This window comes from Erithacus rubecula (assembly GCF_903797595.1).
Source record: "Erithacus rubecula genome assembly, chromosome: 4".
NCBI classification, from domain to species: Eukaryota; Metazoa; Chordata; class Aves; order Passeriformes; family Muscicapidae; genus Erithacus; species Erithacus rubecula.
The window spans coordinates 28803177-28824020 of record NC_136686.1 but is presented as its reverse complement, the minus strand read 5'-3'; the positions used below and the strand labels follow the sequence as shown (position 1 = coordinate 28824020).

Below are 20844 nucleotides of genomic sequence, written 5' to 3'. Positions count from 1 at the left end.
ATTCTTTACACTTGCCCAGTGTCTCTAGGGTCAGCAAGACCTTTACTCAGGGTTGTACAATTGTAATAGAGCAATATTTTTTTATTCTGGTATTTTATTTGTTACTCCATGCACATATTGCAAAACTATAGCCTACTGCAATCTGAAACTTGTTGGATATGGGGGCAGTATGTCATATATAAACTTGCAAGTTGAGGTCACTACCCACAATATTTTAATCTTTCTGGACTCAGCCACATAATGGTTTTATCGAGAATGTATGAAAATTTTCTGTCAATGTGGCTTTTGATTTTCCACCTTAATGCTGCTCTCAAAAGTGTTGACAAGTCACTGGATGTCTTTCAGTCAGCAGGTGCACAGGGATGAAAGAAGTGCATCACAGGGAAAAAAACCTTGATCTTCCTTAATCATTTATAAATACAGAGAAACAACAAAAATGACATGTTTGCTGACTGCAGATCCCTCACTGTTAGTTGTAGATGCTCCCAGGGCTTTCAATTATTGCAATTGATGATTTTAGTTCTCAAGGGAAGTGTTGTGAATATCTCTTGTTTCTCTCCATAGAGATGCTTACAGCAGCCTCCTTCTTTATAGCTTAAAGGAGATCCTAAATCTTCTATAATGTGAAGAAACCACCAATAATATTTTTTTTTAAAGAAAAATCCAACTGGGAACCTTTACCTTAGTAACTCTTCTTGGCAATCCACTGTGCTTCTCAGCATTGTGCAGCAGTGTGCTCTAGCAGGGCAGATGATGGATTTGTTTGGGAAAAATCATGCAGATGCAATAGCTGGAGCTCAGCACTGGGGTCAAGGTTATACATGCTTTTTTTCCCCTTCCAAACTGCAGATTCTTGTAACCACCCGAAATTATGGATATTTGTCAAGAATTTCACTTTTCTATTCATATATTTGCACTCCTTTATATTTTATGGTTTCTTATTTGTTTTCAGCTATTTTCTCTCACAAACTCCCTCTCTAGTGGACAGCACTGTCTCCTTATCTCCATCCCCACCTGCTGTAAACTGACCTCTCCTACTTAGAGATTAAATCCTGCAGTCCTGGCCAGAACAGATTTATTAATCATATATGAGAGATGCCTTCAAGAAGTTAAGAGCTTTCATCTTTTTCAGTGTGAAATGGGAAATACTGCAAGTTGCATTTTCAATCTGATTGTTGCCTTCATCACAATTTATCATAGGAACATGAAGAGAGAATAAGATATGTTTGCATAAAAATAAAGGCAAGAGTTAAATTTGAGCTAGAAAGAGACTTTCTCTCTACAGCAGACTTCATTTGGCATTTGCACATTGGAATTCCTCGACCAGGTGGGAAGGGGATTGTTGCAGGAGCACAGCAGGAGCACAGCAACAAGGCAGATTCTTTCTTTGCAGCAGTGTTAAATCACTGATGTTGCATACACCAGTCTAAACCAGACAAATATTTACTGCAGTAGAAGGGAACTTAAATTTGGTTCTTGGATCCTGCCACCATCCTGGCTATTATATTTCTTTCTTAAATATTTTCTTGTTAGGAATAGGTTCTTAAATTTCAGGTCAAAATTCTGAGGAATTGGCAATATAATTCTGTTCACAAAGCAGATATTTAAATGTCTTGCTGACTTAAGACCAAAATGTCAAAGTTGGAGTTGCTACAAAATCTGATTTTCTTATCTCTGGAGAGGCAGGTGAAGCAGAGTTGACTCGCTGAAAACAGGCAGCATCTGGGGCCTTTCTTCCTCCTATAATTTCTTCTTATGTAAAAAAGGAACTGAATTTAGATGGCAATCTACTAAACCCTTTCTTACTTTTCAATCTCCATTTCATTTTTTCTCCAAAAGTAGAAGTGTAGAAGTCTGCATATGCCTCCTGGTGAAAATCCCCAGGCAAATACCATGTCAGCATCAAACACTATTTTGGGATTTAGATTCTTCAGTCTCTGCTCTCTTGGGACTTGCAGCTCTGCCTCTCTCTTGTGTGGCCACTGCTTTCAGAGGGATTGCAGTGGAACAAGCAAATGAATATTTGGATAAATGGAACAGGGATATTACTCAAAAGGAAAAAAATAAGTAGTGGTAGAAGGTCTTATAGACATTCAGACTCTGTGCACATCCACATCATGATGTACCATGTGTTAAGAGGATTGCACATCCTTGAATTCTGGCTGAAAGGAATCTGAGGGGCAGGAGGAATGCAGAGGAATGTTTAGAGATATTGCAAAAGAAAAAAAACCATCTCACTCTCAACTAGGTACAGTACAGGTGCACCCCAAGTGCAATGCTTGTATTAATGATATAGCTTGGAGGCATTCACTAATTGTAAAGCAGTAAAGACTTTTGTACCACGAGGATTGCAGATGTAGTTTTATTCCAAGAAGTGTTAAATTATGCCAGTAATGCATTTTTAAACCTTTTGGACTGAGAGAAGTTAGTAATTATTTGTTAAAAGGCTGCTAGTATAATTGTATGTAAATATTTGCTAAAAGACAAATTGGCTTCAAAATTAACTGGTCAAGTGTGGACTTAGACTTTTTATTTCAATTTCATTTCATGCATGATCTTGTCAAAGTGATGCACTCAAGCTCCTCTTCCCCAGCTGGGCAAGGGAGGTGATTTTCCCACTTTAGTCTGCACTGGTGCAGCCTCACCTTGAGTCCTGTGTGTGGTTTTAGGTACCACACTATAGGGAGGAAATAAAAAAAAAAATAAATAAATAAAAATATAAAGCTGTTAGAGAGTGTCCAAAGGAGGACCATGAGGATGGTGAAAGCCCTTGAGGGGAAGCCTTATGAGAAGCAGCTGAGGACACTTGGTCTGTTCAGCCTGGAGGAGACCTCATTGCAGGTACAACTTCTTAGTGAGGGCAGGAGCAGGGGCAGGCACTGATCTCTGTGGTGACAGTGACAGGACCCGAGGGAAGAGCCTGAAGTTGTGCCAGGGGAGGTTTAGGTTGGGTATCAGAAAAAGGTTCTTCACAGAGGGTGTTTGGGCACTGGAACAGGCTCCCCAGGGCAGCAGTCACAGCATCAAACCTGACAGAGCTCAGGGAGAGGTTGGACAATGCTCTCAGGCACAGGTGTGACTCCTGGGGATGGCCCTCTGTAGGGCCAGCAGTTGGATTAAATTATTCTTCTAGCTCCCTTCCAGCTGAGATGTCACTATTCTGTGAACTATTTAGTGAAGTTCCATAAGCCTTAAATACATAGCACACCTATGGATATGACAGTAGGTGGTACCAACACATGTTTTGAAATGTGCAGTCAGATAATGTTTAGAATTAATAGTTGCTACCAATTTGGGCTAAAGTTCAGATTCTTATAATGAAGTGGATTCCAGTAAATAATTAAATAGGAGAATTGCCAGCTACAGTGTTCATTTAGATATTAAAAATCAATATGGGACTGAAGATTCATTTGCAAAAGTAGAAAGCCTAGATTTTACAGGCTCATGAACTTTTACTTGGGATTTATTTATGTATGGGGTTGTTAGTGACTTGTTGTAGCTGAATAATGTTTCTTTACTGTTTATTTGCAATACCAAATATAGTTACATACAAACCTAAAAGTCAACCTATTTACATTTTGGCCACTGTATGAAAGCTGGTTTATCTAGTTGTAAATTCATGTATAAATACACTGAAGTGGTCAACATGGCAAAGTAGAAGTACCAGTGTATCCCATTTCCTCCTGGCAGGAAATAAATAAGTGAGAAGAAAGATTTTCAGGGGGGGCTGTGTTATACCATGTGCAGTATATAGACAGCATATCAAGGGAATTTGTTAGTGTCTTACTTGGACACCATTCTCTCTGTGTTTCTGAATTTCTTACTCAGCTGCTTTGTGTGGGTGTGTGCTCAGAGATGCCATGGTTTGTACACTGCAGAAGCATTCAAAGGTATTGAATTAGTGCTCTCAGTTCTGCACAGAATAAAGTATTGAGGTACATTCCTGTCTTTAAAAGGTTAAAGGCCCTTCAGGGTTGCAGGTTTTGTATTTGCTTTTTAAAAATAGACTGCTAGTTCATATTGCTTTATTAAATCCTCTACCTCTTTAGCCATTGTTAATTACCTTGATTTGTTAGGCATGCTGCAGGGTGAACCTCAAATTAGTAGGGTTTTAGTTTATATTCTAAATAAATTCCTAGCAATTCTGCCCAGCCTTTAACTCAAAATCAATATGCAAGTGGAAATGCTTTACCTACTTAAGACAATTTGTAGTACTACTATAATATGAAAATTAGTTTAGATTCTGGATATTGGAGTGATTTTTTTCCAGTGAAACCATAGAAAATCCATGAACAAGATGAGAAGCAAGATTGAGCTTCCTCTCTTGCTGTCTCTGGCACCACTGCTCCTGCATCTCCTTATGACCCATTTCAGAAGGAAAAATTGGGAGCAGCACTGTGCAAGCCTATGCAGGGTTTTGGCACTTTCCTACATAATGGGAGCAGTGGGTTCAGATGCAAACTCAGAATAGTTTTAAGTTCAGACCTTTATTGTAAAAGCAGTCACTATAGTAACCAGGTAGTTATGCAGATGTTACCTTCTGCCTTCTTCCACTGGGCTGATCTGCATTGTGGGTGCTGCAATGTGGATCTGCATTGTGGATCTGCATTGTGAAGCAGCTTCATTGCAGCAGCTGCATCAAAATACAGATGAGACTGTGATGTTCCTTGTTCAGAAGAGAAGGATGCTCTGTGTCTTTTGAGAAGTCTGGGGAAGCTGCATACGTGTCACATTAGATTTAGGATGGTGACACTTTCTTCTATCTTCCTGTGTATGCACACAAGCCTGTTTCATGGTTCTTGAATTATACATGTCTTGCTTTCACATAGTCACCTACCTGTCTGGCAGCAGGGATTTCAGAGGTAGGACCAAAGCTCAGTCTCTCTGGCAGTGCAGATTGTGCAAGACTCCTGCCTGCAGGAGCAGCTGCACCCATGGAGATGGGGCATGCACATCTGTCCTGACGTAGGTGACCAGCTGATCAGCAGCAGGCACTGGCAAGGAGCCTGGAGCAGGCTTGCTGTTCTCCCAGGTGATTCTCCTGAAGAAGTGTGTTGAAATTAAGAGCCAGTTACAGTCACAAACAATGGAGTTCATAGGAACTATGACCAGTTCCAGGCTACTGAGCACTGCCCAAGGAGAGTGTCCTGTCACTATGATTGCTTCTTTGTGAGATGAAATCTAATCCTGCTCCATGCCTTGGAGCATGAGACCATATGTCAGCATGCCCATGGCATCCAATGCCAGCCTTCAGCTGTGGCTCCTGTAACTTTGGCTCAAGTCCATACGCCTCCCATAGAGGCACCAGATGGACAAGAATATTTTGCCATCTCATTGTGTCCTCATGGAGTTGGTACAGTGGCTGGAAACTGAAAAGCCTGAGGAAAAGGAATACTGGCTCCTGTGTCCCACCTTCTTCTCAGATTCTGGGCAAAGACATGGGCAGAGATGCCCACTTGGCCTGCACAGAGGTGTGAAATGTCTGAACAAGAAAGCTGTGGGACTTCATCTCAGCATTCTAGAATTCAGAGCCAAAACACCTACAGTGCCTGAGCAAAAGGTATTCATCCTGTATCTCTGAATTCACACGTTACACATTCTGGCAGACAACTCCTCCATTAAAAAGAAAGGAACAACAAGCAAATAGCGTGAGCTCACCATGACAACTCAAAACTGTTGAAGCCTGGAAACTGCTTGGAAATAATAATTATCTGGTGGACCCCAGTTACTGTATCACTAAGAGTCGAGCCAGGGAGTAGAGATGGATGCTTTTCTTGATGGCACTGTCATAATAACAAAGGACATTATTCCACTGCCCAGCTGTTTGTTTTAATGGGAATAAAAGTGCAGAATTGTTACCCCAGGTCATAATTCTACACTGGACTGCAGTCTTCCAGAACATCTTTGCACAAATCCTGGGGTTTGTATGGTTTGCAAGCTGATGATCCTGTGCTCCTTACCAGCTGAGACAGTTTGGCTTAATAAATTACAAATGTCCATCAGTCTCTGATTCATTTCCTAATTTGCCAGCTGTAATTTAATAGCATCTTCATGAGCTATTTCACTCAGAGACAGTCTTCTGGCAGTTCACAACCCTGATTAAATACTAGAGGTCAGGTCTGGTCAAGACAAACCCAGGTGAATGTGGAGCAGATGAAGATGATTAAATTACACACTGCAGGTCTAGCAGGAAGAGGTAGTTGGTACAATGCAGCCTGGCCAACAGGATGCTGCACCTTTATGGCAAATACCAGACAGTGGGAATTATACCGAAAAACTGAAATATGTGAACTTAGTACCTGTGTTTGTATAACACATTGAAGAAAAGGAATTTTGCTGTTAAGGAGGCAAGGAAGGAGGTAATTACAATAATCAAAATGAAAAAGAAAGCTCTCTTGTGTGTAGCTGTTGGACTGAAATGAAAGGACAAAAGTTGGATGATTGCTGTCTTGCCAGATGGTTAAAGTGATATTGTCATATTTGTGACTATTTTGTCTAGAATGGGCATATGCAGGGTTTATTGCTTTTTATTCTGATAGATGTATGTTCAGAGGCATGCAAATCACATTAGTATCTTTCTTCAGATTTTGTTAAAGTTCTTCAGGATGTTTTACCATTTAAGCTTTCATTTCTTAAAAGTGGCAAGCATTCTGGGTGAAAGGAGTTTTCTCTGGGATAAATTGACAATTGATTGCTGTCTCAAGTCTCTCGTCATTTGATACAGAGATCCAACAATCCTCTCTATTACACGGGTGGGTGGGGCTCTTGAAACTTTAATTACAGGTTTTAGCCTGCATTGCATGGACACTAATTGCAGTATATAGCTGGATTTGTAGCTTTGAATTTTATGCTGACAAAAATGGAGTCGTGTTTGATTCTAGGAGGATCAAGAGCCAATAAGGAGACATGATTACAGGGCTTTTTTTTTTTGGTTGTTTTAAGTTTCTGTTTATTTTGCTCTCTAGTGTTAGCATTGCATATTTTTTCAAACTTTTTTTTTTTTTGTTACAGTCTGTGCTTTCAAATTTCTGTCTCTGCTTCTTTGGGCCTGTTTTGAATAATACAAAGCCACCACTGCTGCATTTGTTCAGCTGCTTTAATGATCTTCCTATGTGCCAGTTCTAGACTTTTCAGTGTGTTTGCACTCTCCTTCTGTGTGCTGATGTTTCTTCATGTTTACCTGTAACTGTCAACAGTTAATTTCCTCTCAGGAAAATATCTGATTGATGTCTGTGACTGTTTGCAGATAATCCCATAAATAAGCATTTTCTGAATGTTAGAAGTTTTGTGTAGAATATTCTATTGTCTTCTACCTTAAAAGAATTCAAATCAATTATAAACTATTATGCCACATGTGGGGGGTTTAGTTTGGTTTGGTTTGGAGTTGTTCTAGTAAATTTAATCTGTAAACTAAAAAACCTTTTTTTTTCCTGCAGAGAACTTAAACCAGATATTTTCCCAGACTGTTCAGCAGGAAATATGTTTGCTGTGTGCATCACACTGGAGGCACACAGAAGTAGAATAGCATAAAAGGAAAAACAATCTTATAGGAGGGCATGGACTGTAGGCAGGAGAACCTGGCACTGAGGGAATGCAGAATAAGCCCCTGTGCTAATTCATGTGTAAAGCAGTTTCCAGTAGCACTGCACTCCAAGTGCAGACAGAGTGACAAGGTTCAGCACTGGGCTGATGGATTGACTGGCAGGCCTGGCAGGCTGCAGGGATACCTCATGTCACAAATACAGCTGCAAAGAAGGGAAAAACAGGAAATATTTCTAAATAACAGCTAATTGCAGCAAAGAAATGGTACTACAAGAAATACTGTTGATTCTTACAGCTGGGAAGGGCAGGAGAAGGGGAGGGAGGCAGCAGTGGATGGGGTATATCAGGTAGATGTCCTAAACACACTTGTTTTGTGCATGACTGGTTTTTTTAAGCATGGAAAAGTTGCTTTGTTATCTTCCTAATGTGGTAGAAAAAAAGCAGAATTTTTACCATCCTCACAACAAACTTAAAGCTGTTTTAGTTTTGTAACTACAAGACAGCATAAACCCAGAACACAGCCAGCTGAAGAAAAAGTTAAATATTTGTTTAACTTAGATATTTAAGCAGAAGAAGAGGAGCACTGTTATTGCAATGCAACACAAGTCTAATAATAACTTTGTTTTGATTTCAGAAGTCTACAGAACAGATGAAGAAAGTACCAACCATTGTCTTGTCTGTCTCTTACAAGGGAGTCAAATTTATTGATGCCACAAATAAGGTATGTGCAATTACTGAATATTACCTTTTGTTTCTCACAACTAGGAGAAATAGTAATACCTATGAAGGCCAGGCCAGAGAGGGGACAGATGCGCACTTTGTGTTTTCTTCTCCTTTTTTTCTCCTCTCTTGCCCAAAATGGATGTAATGTAATTGTCATTCTCCAGAAACTCATTCTGGAGGACAAGTGAAGCAGCTTTAATGGCTTATTTGGGGAACATAGTGTCCAGCATTCTGCTGTTAAATGCAAGCTTATCACAAAAGACATTCAGCAGGGAGCCTCTGTGGAATCCTTTACCATATTCTTCTCTATACAGTTCCATAAATATGTAGAATACCTACATATATATATGTCCATTAATATAATTTGAGGAAATTTAAAATGGAAAAAAAAAAGATGTCTCAATAAAGAATAAAGATGCAGTTTTATCCAGGGCCAGCCATTTTAAGGATAAGAAACACAAGCTTTGAATATCCTTTCCAGACTTTAGAATACCACAGCCTCTTTGTGAGCTGTTTTCTTGATGCTAGCCATTTAACTACTTGAACTGCAGCAGCTTCTTAATAGTTGGTTTTCCTTTTTTTTTCATCTTCCTGTGGCAATGCTCCCATGCTTTTTTTTCTTACATTTCTGAATACATCCAAATCTTTAAAAAACCCCAAATGACCAAAGTCACAAAAGTAGAAATTAAAAGATGCGAGAACTCAGTGATGGAAAGAACAATGGATTATTGCTTAGCCAAAGTAAAATGTACAAGCTCTGTAAAGAGAAGTAAAGTAATGTATTAATTTCTCTTCTTTTTATGTCTTATAATGGCAAGGAAATACAATCCATACTGATGCTTTTGTACGAACAGAAAATAAATTATCTTTTCTGTTCTGTGACTAAAACTTACTATAAAAAATAAATCTGACAACCCAGCTACCTGACCAGGTTAATAATGTATATAGCAGCTTTGTGTTGCTGAACATTCAGACCACACAGTATACCTAGCCCAGTATCCATCAAACTTGCCAAATTAATCAGTTTTTAAGTTTAACCAGAAATGCGTTTTAAGTGATGGGTGGAAGCAGTTTTGTGAACTTCTGCTAGAGTCTGAAAGCCATATTTTGAGTTAGAAAATGGCAAAAAAAAAAACCTGAGGTGAAATTAGTGTTGTTTCAAGTCTGGCATATTTGCCAGAGCAGAGGGACCAGGGATTCCCGTCCACTCATTTTTCCTTCCATTGATTCAAAACTGAGCTTCTACAACTCTCGTTCCTGTTATATTCTCTGATGTGTAGGGCATAAATCAGGACATTGTAATGCTATCAAGTCCAACTTGGATAATGCTCCTAAATCTCCTCTGTAGCATGAAGAATGTAACTGCAGTGTCCTTAGGTTTACAAAACAATCCAGGAGAACAAAAGGAGCTTCTTGTGCCTCTTTGCACAGTGCCTTGAGTCTTGTGTAAGATGGAAACCTGAAAGAAGTTTGGCAGATTGCATTACATGACTCTAGATGAGTCCCACTGAAAGCTAGTAGTGCAATGGGTGTATTTGATGGAGTTAAATATGCCACAGTCCAATGTTTTTTCTCAAGTGGTAGATTGCTTTCTCTCCAGTTCAAAATCTGCACTGCCTTTCCCTTCTGTAAAAACCAGGTAATAGCCTGCAACTCTCCCAGAAGCGTTGTTACCATCCTTGTCCACAGTGTGCTGTTCCCAATTCCTTCAAGACCCAAAACAGATTAGCACTAAGGTGAGAGCCTATCCAGACTTGTACTGCTTCCATGTGAGCTTATAGTTGACAGCGCTGGGCACCACTTAGCAATAAATGCAGTTTTAATGACAAAACTAGCTAGCAGTTCTGTGCTTGGAAACTCAACTCTCATGGCTGTTCATCCTTTTCCTTTATGGCACTCAGCTAAGAGTTTGTATTCCCAGTCATAGCAGGCAAAGTTTCAGGTGACAAAGGGGCCCTGACCTCGTTCCACAGCTGCTGTTTCAGTGGCGCCTTGAAGCTTGGCATGGCACCATTTCTTTGCAAGTGGGGCCAGAAAGAAATTACTGCTTAGGAAGAGGCAGACTCTTAGAATTTCCTCGTGGCTCACAGCTCACCCTAACTTCTGAGTGATTTCTGCCAGAAGGGAGGTTGGCTGGCATGAGTTAGGCAAGCAAAAGGAAGGCTGCTTAGCAAAAACCTGGTCTCTCCAAGGTATTTCCTTGGCAGAACCAGAACTGACTTTCAGCTTCCTCACTTTTTGAGAAGCACTGGAGGTTTCTCTTGCCAAACTGAAAGACAATTTTTAGAACAACTGCACAGTGTCAGTCAGTGCCTGAGGAGTGTACCCAGAACAGGAAGATGTTCCATAGTCTGCTTCCGACAGAATAAGACCATGGTCTTATTAGGACACAGTAAACACATGCACTGAAAAATGTTTCATTTTGAAAGGAGTTCACAGAGGATATCCTAGAGCAGTTAGGAAAAACTCAATTTCACTACCAATTTCTATGCAGAAGATTTAGTTTCGGGATACTTTATGTTATTCAAAACAAACTTAATATGTGTATGTTTCTAAAATTCCCTTGATTTAAAATTAAAACATTAAAATAACCTCCATGAATTTTGACTCAAATGCAAATCCCTGTGTCAACCCCAAGTCACCTAGAAAAAGTTTCAGCATAGCAGAGCTCTTTCCACATATGCTGCATAAATTCAGGTGATTACCTTGTGGCTCATGATTTGGCATAAATACTTCACATATGATTTTAACACCTTCCAAGCTTCAATTCTTTCTGCTTTCTGAACTAAAATATTGCCAACATTACATCAATGATAGTGCATTACAGCTCCATCTGTGGATATCTCAATCCCTGGTTTTCATATAATTCTAATTCTCATCAAAATCTTTATTGAGGGTAAAAGTTATCTATTCAAGAACAAAGAAAATAAAATGCTTCAAGTAACATAAAAAGGAAGCAATTGTTGAGCAGAGATTATACATGTCATTATAAACTGGCATATATTGAAACACAAGTACTAGTTTTGTCATTTTCATGAATAATGCATTAAACAGAAATAATCAAGTATGTTGCAACAATTTAAGAGGATTATTTCTTTTCTTCAGTAAAGTTTTCTTATCTCAGCTTTTCCATAATTTGAAATTTGGTATGCTTTTTATTAAGATTTTTCCTAAGTCATGATTTCTTCCATTAGATATGTTAATACTTCTTTTGATAACTTGGCACCTACATGCAAGGGGGAGAGTTGCCACTTAGCAAATGAGAGAAGATATGGCAAAGCATCTGAAGTAATTTAGTTGCGTGTATTAAAAAAAAAAATCAAAAAACGAGGTGGGAAGGAAAAGAGAGGAGTGAGAGAAAACCAGATATGCTCAGAGATTGTTTTAACTTGGAGGGATGTGTGAGGAGCTGGGACACTACAGGTGTCACCTGTTCCATGGTGCAGTAGTGATGTCATGCTACAGCAGGATATGTCACTGTGGGCTTTTGTGGAAATGCCAGAGCTGCAGCCAGCAGGGCTACAGTTCAAGAAAGCATATAAACTAAACCCTAAATAAATTGCTATGCAATGAATTGTTCTTCTCTTTAAACAAACCATCTGAAACACGTGTGTTGCTGAAGCAAGGCCTAATCATAAGCCACTCTGCCTTATCTTCTCCTCTGGCTTCATGGTTCCTTTGGCCTGAACACAGTAATTACATATCAGCAGTTTATGTAACGAGTATTCATAATTTTCTCCAAAGCTTTAAGGCAGCTTTTTTTTTATTCCATTGGACAGACATGCCCCACCTCTCTCCCAGTAGTGTGCTGTAGCTTACATTGGCTGTTGCAAGTAGTGTGGCTCGGTGCATGAACAGTTTCATCTTCCTACATCTCTCTTGCAGGATGCTGCTGTCAGTAAGTGGACATAAGCTGCCAGATACCCCTGTAGTTACCATTTCAGTAATCAGAATCCTTTAAATATCACACAGTTGCAATTATAAGTGATGTTTGGTGCTTTTTTCTCCTGAAGAAGTATAGCTAAAATTTGTCAAAGAGTGTGTGCAAAAGCCTGGCTATTGAGCTTGCTGAGCTTCACCAGGTCCTGTCTGTCAGTAGATTGAAGCAGTGTCCCATTTTGATCATTATACAAAAGCTCAGGAACTTCATGAGATGCTGGTATAGTGCTTTGAAACTGTATCTATAAATACAATTTCGAAGCACTATACCAGCATCTAATGAAGTTGTGTCCTGCGTGCCAGGAAGGATGTCTCTTTGTCAAAGGAACCTGAATAAACTCCAAAGCAAAGTGGCCTGACAGGGAAGATTCTAGAACATAATGGTTTCCTGCCAGATGATTGGCAATTGGAGAGGGTCAAAATTCCAAATACCCGCATAAGATCTCACATGGGGCATATTAAATCTCTTCCTATTAGTGCATTTCTGAAATACTTTGGTACAGCAGATCAACACAAATGTGACTCTAAACCCACACCTTTTACAACCCTTTTAAGTGTAATTCTTGAATTGATGGGAGATATTTCTTTTCACGCAGAACATCATCGCGGAACACGAAATCCGTAACATTTCCTGCGCCGCACAAGACCCCGAAGACCTTTCCACGTTTGCGTACATCACTAAAGACCTGAAGACTAATCACCACTACTGCCACGTGTTCACGGCGTTCGATGTGGTCAGTTTACTGGAGACTCTTCATTTCATGGTTCTTTCCCTTAGGAATAGTTCCCTAGTTCTGTTAAAGCGTTTTCAGGATGTTTTAATGGTGGTTAATGGAAGGCATCGTTCATTTAGCCCAGGGAAAGATAGCTATGGCATAGCAAAAGGATATTTCTGGAGAAGAGCAAAGATTCTCTTTGATATCTCATTTCCCACTGGAAATAATTCACCTCTATCACCTCAGCTGTTGACTATAAACTTAACAAGTAGCTTTTCATACAAGTCTGGACATGCAATTCTTATAACTTAAGCCTAAGGCTTCCAAAAGTTTGTAACAAGTATGTTTGGCCAGCCATTCTGAAATCTCAGCACAAACAAAAAGACTGCTGTTATTTTGAAAGTAGCAAATTAATTATTTAATTCTAATTTCCTTGTTCTGTAATTCTTGCCTACATATCTCAAAATGTTACTTCAGCAGAAGTCCTAGGAGCTCCTGTTCTCTGGCTGGAAAATCAGTAATTTCTTCCTATACTTATATACTTTTCAGGTGGAGATGCACAAACTATTTCGGTTTCAAGAAATCATGAACATGTATCAATTGATCAGCCATACAGTTTTCAGCTAATTTTGGTGAACTAAGTAGTGGCTAAAGTTTTTATGACTAAGATTTACAGTGCAAAACTTTCAAGAAAACTTACTCTTTGAGTTGTGCACAAGAGAAATTTAAGGTGCTATTAAAACTTCGAAGTCATTCAAGAAAAAATATTTTAATAGAGTATAAGGTGTATGAATTTTTGCAACATATCTACATGAATATAAATAAGTTAAAAGAACAGGGTACTTGAACTGCAGCTTTTTATTTGTAACTGGGGAAATAGTTAACGTGTGTGTGGGAGAATTTAAATAACAAGATGTACAGGTAGGTTAGAGGAATTTTAGCATTTTAGTAGAGTGCTTTTGTTATTTAAATTCTCTGCTGACATTTTAGTATCCACAGGGAGTAGAAAAACTTTGAAATTGGGTTAAAAATAGGTAGACAACGATCAACAAGATGTTACATTATATAGGTTTTAGTGATGTGTGAACAAGTGAAATTAGACTGATTGAGTGAGGTTATGATTTCTCCTGGTCCATTTAAATTCTATTTAATGGTTTTGAAGTACTGCAGTTCCATTTATAGGTTTAGTAATCAAGCAGAAACATAGACTCAGGTATTGCAGATGAAATTCATCTCTTTTCTTGGCAAGGGAAGAAAAGTGATCCAGGAATAATTACATTTTGCCCATTTCCTGTACCTTAGGAGGAGCATTTAATATCCCAAGCACTTTAAATGGCTATTTTAAGCAAGATGGAAACTTTAACTGTCTTAACTCAGTTTTCTCCTGCAGCCCAATCCTCAGTTGGGTGATGCCTACTCCAATATGCTCTTTTTGTGTTGTTTTTTTCCTCAGGAACTAGCATTTTTGATGCAAGTACAAGCTCTGTATAAACTAGCTAGATGTTCAGAATGCAAGCAGATCATAAATTAAATTTTCTATTTAAAACCTAATGTTCATGTTAAACTGATCATCCCGTTTCCTAACAGAAACAATTCTACCCATTTGCCAAAGGATAGAAGTACAATCATTTTAAGAAAATAGAGGTTTAAAATGGTAGGAATCCTCAATAAGGTGTAAGGCATTTAAAACCATATATATTTTGGTAATATCATATATGCAATGTTATGAAAAAAAAAGTCACTCGTGCCTTCAGTTCCTCAGGAAATGCGGGCAAGAATAATTTATTTATAGATAGTGAAGTATTTTAGTATAGTGACATGCAACCATAAACATTACTGATACTATTTAGGAGTAACTGTATATTTATCTTTAACTCAGATTAAAAATTCTATGATCAAAAATTGCAAAAATATCATACTTGATTACAGAATATTGAAGGGGAAAAGGTTTGGGGGAAGAATAGAATTTATTGTTCAATGTTTGAAATCCACTTTGCTTTCATTCTTTTACTGAGCAGACTTAAATCTATGAGTGAAGGATTCCATCTGGAGAAACACAACATCAGCACAGCTCTTACATCAGTTTCTGGTTCATATATTGGAGATACCCATAGTAATTTCCATCAGATTGCCCAGTGCACCTATGAATAGAAGACACCAAAAAAGTCAGTTAAAATGTCAGGGAACAGTTAGCCATTGTAATAGGTTGCTGAGTCAAAGCAGAAGAGTCCTGGCTCAGATTTGGGCTGGGGCTCTGAATTGCAGCATTGCCTGGCAAACCAGTTGGCCTCACTCCTCACCCCCAGAAACTGTTGCTTAAAGGCATTGGCTTACTCCCTTTCCCTCTGTGCAAGGAGCAGGATTGCAGCAGCCTGGGGAGCACCACAGGCCCTTGTCTCTCCTTTCCAAGGTGCTTGGTGGGTGGGGTGAGAGTCAGTGTCTCCTGCAGCAGCCAGGGACTCTACAGCTCCACACTAAGCCTCTGTCAGGGAGGGAGACTTGTATCCTTCCATTGGTGCCTCCTGCCTTTCCACTTTTGAACTCAATTGTACTTTTTAGTTCAAAATAATCTCCTCATTCCATCAGAAGAATTTCTACAATGGATTTTGATTTGTTTTTCCACCCCTGTCCTGATGGGAATCCTGTTCCTACCTGTCCAATATAGCCCCTGCAAGAATCTGTACCAACTCTGGTCCTTATAATCCTCTCCCAGTACTACAGGTGGGAGATTCCTCAAACCAAGCTTATTTACAGATGGAGGTTTTTTTCAGATAACTTTTAAAAATTTTACAAGGCAGTTTAAAGCCCTCCTTGCCTCCATTTGCAGACTTCTCTTTGTCAAGGCTCTACCACAGCATACTATGTATGAAATTTATGTACAAGCTATGATTCAGCTTGCATTTCAAGTATTGAACAGAACAGTGAATGTTCTGTTTTATTTGCTATATTTCAAATATTTATTAGCCAGAGAAGCAGTTACGTGTTTCTTATGGTTTTCAGGTCCTAGGCAGGCCTGTTTTTTTCAGTTTACAAACAAAGGAAAACAGATTATAGAGGCTTTATACAAGATGCAGGACTTAAACTAAATTTAGGGCTCAGTATGGCAAACTTTCAGTCTGCCTCCACTTCTGTCTCCCAAATTTCAGGCCTGTCTCAGTGATCTTTTTGCATGCCATGCTGCATGGTGTATTTTCTCAGTCCTGCTAGTATTGCAGCCTACATATTCTCCAAAATCCAGTTCCTACACCTTCTCCTGTTTATGTATTCCTTAGAATTATTAATAATATCCACTGAAGACAATCCCATCATGATATAGTACACTCCTTACTGTCGTGACAGCTGATTCTAAAGATTATTCTCTCTTTAGAATAATATTCTTATCCCACTTAAAAGTACACTCCATTTCAAATTACATTGTTCTCTACATTATTAATAACAAACTATTGCTCTTAATTCCTTGGCCAGCATTCTGCTAAATGGCAGAGCACTTTATAATAGACTCTTTAGTTTTTCTTTTATTATTCCACTGGCAAACTGCATCCTCAGTGTTTTTCAGTTCTGGACAGTTTCCCTTGAAGTTAAAGGGGAGATAATTTGGAGACTACAGCTATCAAATCAGGCAGACATTTTTATTTGAGAAGCTATAAAATTTTGGCTGGCTTGCTGTTGTGACTGTAGTTGTAACAGCAGAGAGCATGTCCCAGGGCAGGAGTATAATTGTTTTCTGTCTGACCTAACACTGGCACCTTTCTAAGAAGCTCTTGTAATGAGCAAAATATGCTGAATTTAGCCTGCATTGTATCAGAATACATGAGTGATAAAAAAGGAATGGAAATTCTTCAGGGAAATTAAAGTGTAGTGCATGAAATAACATGCTTGTTCATTTAACTTTGTTTTAATGATTGAAGGGGCTGCAAATAGAGTATTTCCAAATGCTTTGCATTGCTTTCTCACTTACTGCAAACTTAACAAATTTGACTAGTAAAGTCATTTGAAATAGTATCAGAAACATGGGAATTTTTAGGGATCACCTGGGTTCAAAGCAATGCAGAATTGCTTCCAACTATAGATTATGGAGGAAGGAGAGGGTAACATCTGAATCATATTAAAGATTTATGAATTATTCTAAGGGGACTGTAGGACATCATATGGAGGCAAGCCAACAGGCTTGCCTTTGCTTTGCAGGGGTTCTAAATATTATTGCAGTGTTAGTAGCCTAGAAATAGGCTCTAGTAGGAGCTTAAAAATAGGCTCCAGTTGGAGCCCAAAAATAAATATACATAAACAAACCCACAAACCTGAAGAAAAATTACCATAGGAATTCACTTGCCATTTAGAGTAAGGTCAAATTTGAAACTCACAGCTGCTTTTTCATTGATGTATAACTGCACCGAAAATGTATTTATATCAACCCCTCTGATGCCTCATTCATGTTTTATAAGTATTTCAACAGGTTTCTTTCCCCATATTTGAAGAGGATTTAAGATGCTCCACCGATAACACTGAACTGGCTTTAGGCATAATAACTAACCTCCCTTCCCCTTGCTTACAAGAGTGTTGCTGCACAAATGTTTGAGCTTTTACAGGCTCTTTGTCCTTCTGAAAGCATCACACCCGTGCTGCAGCCTCTTCCTGTGCTGCTTGGTGAGCACAGAGCATCCCAAGGATGTGCCTGGGAAGCAGCACTGGAGCAGCTCTGGAGGAGGATGGGTCAGCACAGGAGTTCTGAAATAGAGAGAGGCAAAATGTCACATTGCAGCAATACAAGAGGGGCTGGATCCTGAGAGCAGCAGATATGGGATGAGCTGGGAAGGTGGGAAGGTTAATGTACTTGTTCTAAGAAGAGATGACAACACACTCACCCACTCACGTTTTCATGTTTAGTGAGACGTTTTCAAGGGGTATGGATGTAATTACTTTCAATACAATAAATTGTATTTAGATCATTTTTAATCAATGAGAAATCAAATGACAGATGTAAACAGAGACAGAGGAGCCTGTTACCAGCGTGATTTTCATTATTTACATTGCAAATCACTTCCCCACTTCACATAACTGACAATAATTCAACCTCACCTCAATTTTAACTGTTTCTGTTTTGTTCCAGAATTTAGCTTATGAAATCATTCTTACACTAGGACAAGCATTTGAGGTGGCCTATCAGCTTGCACTACAAGCACGAAAAGGGGGTCATTCTTCAACCCTCCCTGAAAGCTTTGAAAACAAACCCTCTAAACCTATTCCCAAACCACGTGTTAGTATTCGGAAGTCAGTGGTAAGTAGAAGGTAGTAATGCATGCAAAAAAATTCCAAAATTCAGCTATGCAGTTAAGAGTTTATATACTAGAAGCTGTACAAATAAAAATACCTCCTGAGTCAGGAATGCTCCATCGTGCCATCTCTGCTCATCAGCTGGCAGGGTTGTGTCACCACAGCACTGGCAGCCATTTCAAACAACTGCTTATTTCAGATTTCTCCAGGTTAAGATGTTGCTTGGTTACTCTTGTATATATGTGTCTTATAGTAATTACAGAGCTTTAATTAATTCAGCTTAATCAATGCATACCTCTCAAACTCAGCAGTTTCATGCACTTTCCTAATCTATCACCTAACTTGTTTGGTGTATGATCACGGCACGTGTATCCTAATCAAATTACAAATCCAAATCAATTTACAATTAACCTGTCAGACCAAGCAACTTCTTTTCTTTTCTTACCCTTTTCTTTTTTGCTTTTGGTGTTTGTTTTTGTGGGTTTTTTTTTTAATCTGGGATTCAATGTACCTTTTCAGTACTAATCACAGACTGCTAAGAAATAAAACTCATTGAAGCAGACATATTGATTGCCTCTAAAGTGCCCTCCTGAAGTGCAGAGATGACAGAAATATTCTTTTACAGTAGACCTTTTAAAAAAATTATGAAAACTATTGCAAATTAAGTGAGAACACAGGCACAGGGTAATTTGGGAGGGAAAGGAGAAAAATGACCACACACTGTATCATATTGACTGACTATAACGCGAGAACTGTACTCTATGACACTTAATTACTGGGTGAGGGGAAGGGGGGGGAAATGTATGACTGTACACTTTGTCATCCATTGCCACAGAATCTTCCTCCATAAAACTTTTAAGTAGAAACATTTCCTGATGCCATCGTCTGTCTCATTAGCGAACAGACCTCTCAGGATGAAGCGTGGCTTTAATGAACTATGGTGCCCTATAGCTTGGGGGTAAACACAGCTCTGATCTCAACAGGAAGAAGAAGGCAGCCATGAGTACATGGGAGTGTAGACACCACCATACTTGCTGCTGTACGACTTTGTCAATTCGGGATTTGCCCTGTTAGTTTAACGAAAAACCCTCTGCTCAAGCTGCCTGCACGGAGATGGTAACCCGTCTGTATGTTTGCATTTGTCTTAAAGCAGATAGATCCATCCGAACAAAAGACTCTTGCGAATCTACCCTGGATTGTTGAACCTGGACAAGAGGCCAAAAGAGGCATTAATACCAAGTATGAAACTACAATTTTCTGATACAAAACTGTCCCCCTGTTCCTTGTTGTGCCTTGCACGCCAAGCAGTCACAGCACAGCCTTTCCTTTATGGCAACGTTTCAATCCAGCAGAGAGGAAGACTGCACTGTATGAGTGGCCTTGTAACTAACAAAAAAGGCTGACAGTCATTTCTGGTGATCTTCTTCCTGCAGCACTGACAGAAGAATGACATTATATGAAGACTTTTAAAATTACAGTCCACAAGAGGAGTGAGAAACCTTATTTTTCATGCAGTTCTCCCTTGTGACTCTGCCACAGTGCTTTCTTTGATTTCTTATTTCAGAATTCTACTTTTTAAAGAAAAAAACAAAAGGTCTCTAAACTAATACTAATGCTGCCTATGAGTAGAATATTTGATTGGGTTTTTTTATTTAAATCTTGGCAGTTTTTAATTGAAAGAGAACCAGAATTAATAAATAGATTTGTGAAACCACTGAATTCATTGATAATTATTGTGTTGAATAAAGATCTCATTAATAAGTGACGAGAAATTAGGCACCCTGATTTCTGTGTGCGCTGATTTTATATGTAATCATTGATGTCCTTTGATCCTCTACAAAAATAAGAACCTCTTGCATTGTAGCAAAGGATCAGAGTTTTATGAATGGTTAGAAAAAGGTATTAATAATGCACAGAAAACATTTATTAGATATTTTTATGGAAGAGAAGTACTATAGGAAAACATATGAATATTTATGGAAGGAAGCCAGATAAATTATGAGAAATATTGTTTATTTTAAAGTTAAGTAAATGACTGCTATTGCAGCATTATGAAAATTGTAGGAGTTGTAGCATCAGTGCACTGGATGTTCTGTGTGATCAGTCTGGAATGAAAGTGGAATGGTTATTCTACTACATCTACATATAGTTTATGCAGTTCAACATTGCTATAGCCATGAATTCTACTAGTCTTTTTAAAAAAAATAATCTCAGTGGTTCTAAAAAAAAGTCAAAACCATGGCTTTTTCTATCAAGATTTCTGTCACAGAAAGCTTGTTTGGAAGAGTGTTGATAAAATTCTACTGCAAGACATTTTCTAAATAAAAACAGCGAGAAAAAGAAAAAAATTCCAAAGTAATAAAAATGTTTTCATGAAACAAAATAATTAAGCATTTGCTTAATATTTGGTTAAATAAGATTTACTTACTTTTTCTTTAAAGTGTTTTAATTTTTTTAATGTCTGTGGAGTATTTGTATAATACCATGATGTATATTTATGTAGAACTGAAATTATAACAGTAAAAATATCATTATAGGAGAAAAATGACATTTTAACGTATATTGTTCTATCCAGTCAAATTGTGAATCATTTTGAAGTTCATTATAGAGATATTGATAAATTGTGTGGTTGTCTTAATGTTTTTTTAATTAT

The 20844-nt window shown here is 38.5% G+C and overlaps 1 protein-coding gene across 3 annotated transcripts in view; it reads left to right on the top strand.

The window, feature by feature from the left end:
• Positions 1 to 19910, top strand: part of ANKS1B (ankyrin repeat and sterile alpha motif domain containing 1B) — a 399263-nt gene extending 379353 nt beyond the window's left edge. For 2 of the 3 annotated variants that reach the window (XM_079304861.1, XM_079304862.1), the window contains 4 exons: positions 8177 to 8263; positions 12801 to 12938; positions 18028 to 18195; positions 19342 to 19910. In XM_079304861.1, the coding sequence (XP_079160987.1) occupies positions 8177 to 8263; positions 12801 to 12938; positions 18028 to 18195; positions 19342 to 19452 (504 nt within the window). In that variant the 3' untranslated portion in view covers positions 19453 to 19910. The remainder of the gene's footprint in view (positions 1 to 8176; positions 8264 to 12800; positions 12939 to 18027; positions 18196 to 19341) is intronic. The other variant, XM_079304860.1, reaches the window with a different exon arrangement.
• The last annotated feature ends 934 nt before the right edge of the window (positions 19911 to 20844 follow it).